The sequence below is a fragment of the Carlito syrichta genome, unplaced genomic scaffold (genome assembly GCF_000164805.1).
Source record: "Carlito syrichta isolate Samal-C Ts95f unplaced genomic scaffold, Tarsius_syrichta-2.0.1 Scaffold316481, whole genome shotgun sequence".
Lineage (NCBI taxonomy): Eukaryota > Metazoa > Chordata > Mammalia > Primates > Tarsiidae > Carlito > Carlito syrichta.
Genome location: NW_007260577.1, coordinates 35,978 through 40,035, shown reverse-complemented (window position 1 = coordinate 40,035; position 4,058 = coordinate 35,978). Strand labels below are relative to the sequence as shown.

At 35.1% G+C, this 4,058-nt stretch overlaps 1 protein-coding gene across 1 annotated transcript in view; it reads left to right on the top strand.

Moving 5' to 3' along the window:
• The window catches only part of LOC103277106 (protocadherin alpha-12-like), a 9,555-nt gene extending 8,997 nt beyond the window's left edge, over positions 1-558 (top strand). Inside the window, 1 exon segment of the mRNA XM_008074536.2 lies at positions 1-558. Within this exon segment, the coding sequence (XP_008072727.2) occupies positions 1-558 (558 nt within the window).
• Positions 559-4,058: the final 3,500 nt, after the last annotated feature.

The window sequence follows — 4,058 nt, the reverse complement described above, 5'->3', positions numbered from 1 at the left end:
TCGCTGGTGGACGGCGGCCAGGCGCCCCAGGCCGCGTCGCGGGCGCTGGCGGGCTCCGCGGGCCCCGGGTCCGCGCTGGTGGACGTCAACGTGTACCTGATCGTGGCCATCTGCGCGGTGTCCAGCCTGCTGGTGCTGACGCTGCTGCTGTACACGGCGCTGCGGTGCTCGGCGCCGCCCCCCGAGGGCGCGTGCGGGCCGGGCAAGCCCCCGCTGGTGTGCTCCAGCGCGGCGGGGAGCTGGTCGTCCTCGCGGCCGAGGCGGCAGAGGGTGTGCTCTGGGGAGGGCCCGCCCAAGACCGACCTCATGGCCTTCAGCCCCAGCCTTCCTCCTTGCCTGGCTTCTGCAGAGGGAACAGGCCAGCAGGGGATAGATTCCGAATGTTTGAAAGAGGTAAGCTCGTATTTCAAAAAACAAATTTTCTCACTAAATATTTTTACTTTCATCGCAGTTATTCGTTTAAAGAGATCTTCAACACCCATTTCGAGGCTATTTTTTATTTTAACTTTAATTTGTTCGACATTATGGAATGCAAAGGCTCTGCTGTTGACATTCTGATTTGGATTATTCATCAGCTTGAAATCTTAACTCAGAAACCATAATGAAGTGTGCAAAACAATCATATTTGGTTTTTGTTGTGTTCTTAATAGATTTAACCATTTATTGCATAATTGAGCATTTACAAAAGAAAATCCCATGTTAGGAGAATGTAAACATTTTAAAAATGTTTGTTTTAATTAGGCTAATTGTAATCTTAAAGTTTTGTCTTAATTTAATCTATAAATATTCTCACATATATATTATTTTAAAGAGCTCTAAATGGTGATTTCTGTCACCGGTGCCAGCTCTGGTTTGTCTCCCTTTCTCTTCTCTTCTTTTTCTAAAAAACTTTGTTTTAAAACTTTAAAAAAAGCTCCAAACTTTTCACATAAATGCACTTTTTGCAGTGTGTTTTCTTTCTTTTTAAACCCCTCATTAATTGTTATTTTATTTTTGTCTTCTAGACAAGTCAGTGTTCCTCCCCCCGTGTGTTGCTTGTCATTTTCCTTTTGAATTTTTATTTGCACTCAGGTAGTTACTCACACATACATACACATAGTAGGTTGTTTGGTTATTGTTTCCAAAGTCTAACATGTATTATGCATTTCACATTCCTCAGTCACCGATGTCTTCTGGAAATCTCTAAAAATCTGATGTTGTACTTCTAATAGCTGTGTAGTATTCTGTACTGTGAATGAACTATCATATATTTAATTACTTAACTATAGATGGTCAAACACCTTGTTTCAAGTGTTCTGTTATCTCCATAAACCTTGTCTTATCATGTTGTGTTTTCTAAGATATTGATGTTTTTATTTCTATGATATTGATTCTCAGATGTGGAATTTATATATCAGAAAGTATTAATAATTTTTATTTTAAAATATGTTGCTAACTTGTCTTCAAATAATTTTTGTAGTACTTTACATTTTCACCAACCAGTTATCGGAACACTTTCCCTTTTATCTACAGAAACAATAGAGATTTTACTTACTGATCACAGATAAAATGATATCTCATAGTTACTTTAATTTATTTTAATTTTTTTGAGTTGGGGTCTCATTCTGTTGCCCAGGCTAGAGTGCAGTGGCACATCACAGCTCACTGTAACTTTGATCTCCTGGGCTCAGGCGATCCTTCCACCTCAGCCTCCCAAGTAGCTGGGACTACAGGCATGCACCACCATATCCAACTATTATTAAATTTTTGTTAAAGATGAGGTCTCACTATGTTGCCTAGACTTCTCTCAAATTTCTGGGCTCAAGAAATCCTACCACTTTGACATCCCAAAGTGCTGGGATTATAGGCATGAGCCACCTTCCTAACCCAGAAATTGCTGCCAGATAGTGAGATGGGGTCATCTTAGGGTTCATCTCAATTGTTTCCCTTCTTTTGAGGGATCATAGTTCTTCCATGCTTATTGTCTGAAAACAATTCTTCATATTTTGTGTCGTTTTCTCATTGTTTATCATGGAGGGACAAAACAGATATTCATACATTATCTTGCATCATTGCATATCTCTCTATCCTGTTTCTTTTAACTTTACATTCCATATTGCTTGTCAATTTGACAAACTTCTGACTGAATCTGCTTGATATCTGTTTGACTATCCCTATATTTTCAACCTTTTATTTCATTACTTAGCACATTTCTTATAAAAGCATGTAGCTGTATTTTGCTTTTAAAACTTAATATGGTAATATCTTTCTTTTAAATGCAGAATGTAGACTCTTCAAGTATAGTTCAATGTTTGATATACTCGATCACATTTTCTCCATTTAACTCAGTGCTTATTCGTTATTTTACATTGTTGCTCCCTCTTTTATTTCTGTTTTTATGGCTTGATCAAATTAATATTTAATACATGCTCTCTTTTAATTCGAAAGTTTTAATATAGTTTTATTTATAACAGTGTACACATTATTTTCTCAGTTTTCTCTGTTTTAAATTTTTTATTGTAAAATGTAACATACTTATTAAAATGTTTAAATGTATGTGTAGTTTAACAAATATAAGTCAAACATGCTGTAAGCTCAAAGAACTAGAACATTTCTGGCTCCCCATAAGACTTCTGTAGGTTTTTCCTTATCTTTCTTCTTCCAGCTTCCCAAAGGTAGCTACTTTCTTGATTGTAAAGTTAATCGTTAACCATTTCTTTAGACCAAATAGTTTAGTTTTGTCTATTAGTGAACTTAACAAGAATGGAATTTTAAAGTAAGTATTCTCTTATTTCATCTGATATTATATTTGTAAGATTTTTTTTTCCCTGTAGTGGGGGTACAGCTGTAATTTACTCACTTTTCATACTTTAAAAAATAACTCATTGAATGAGTATATAATAATGTATTTAGAACTACTGATTGGCATCTTGGCTTTTTTTGATTTTTGGCTTTATAAGCGATCATTCTTGCATATATCTCCTAGTGCGCATGTATACATTTCTCTAGTTGTAAACCTAGGATTGGAATTGCTGGGCCATAGCCTTGAAATTACACCTTCAGCTTAACTATATATCAATATATATGTATCCATTTCTTATAGTATTACAGTAGTTATTCAAAGTCCACTTATGAGTGAGAACATGTGGTACTCAGATCTTTGTTTCTGTGAAAGATCACTCAGTATTATAAACTTTAATTCCATCCAAGTTGCTGTGAAATTCATGATTTTTAAATGGCTGCATAATATTCCAATGTGTATATGTACCACATTTTAAAAATCCAGTCCTCTTTTGATGGACAGCATGGTTGGTTTCATGATCTTGCTATTGTGAACAATGCTGCGACAAACATACATGTGCAGGTATCTTTTTCATAGAGTGATTTGAGTTCTTCTGGAGGGGCAGGGAGGTGGGATTAATGGTAGTCAAAATCTATCTGGGGAAGAGGGGGCATATACCTCATCAACAAGGGTACCTGCACAATGAATATTTGTATACCTAATCCTTAACTGCACCCCACAATTTTAAATTTAAAAATTTATATAATTAAAAAAGTAATTTAAATGTTTATACAGTATATTAAATTTTTGTATTGCTCCACTTTTCTGCAATACTTGCTTTAGTTGGACTTTTACATTTGGTGAATGTGTGGTGACATCTCATTGTGATTTTAATGATGAGGTTGAAGATCTTTTCATATGTTTAATAGTCTCTTGAACATCTTCTTTTTTGAAATGCCTGCTAATGTTTTTGATGATTTGTATATTACAATTTTTGTCTTTTTCTTATTGATCATTAGGACTTTATGTAAATTTTCTGGATCAAATTATTTGCCAGTTATATATGACAAGTATTGCAAATATATTCTCCCATTTTGTGGATTTCTTTCCTCCTCTTTATGATCTATTTTTATGACCAAAATTCTTAATTTGGTTGCTGTTTGACATATATATTTTTTAAATTTTTGATTGATACTTTTTTGTTTGTTTTAAGAAATACCTCTTTACCTTGAGCTGATGAACATATCTTCCTATATTTTAGAAGCTTTGTGATTTTTGTCTTTATATGTTTTCTCTA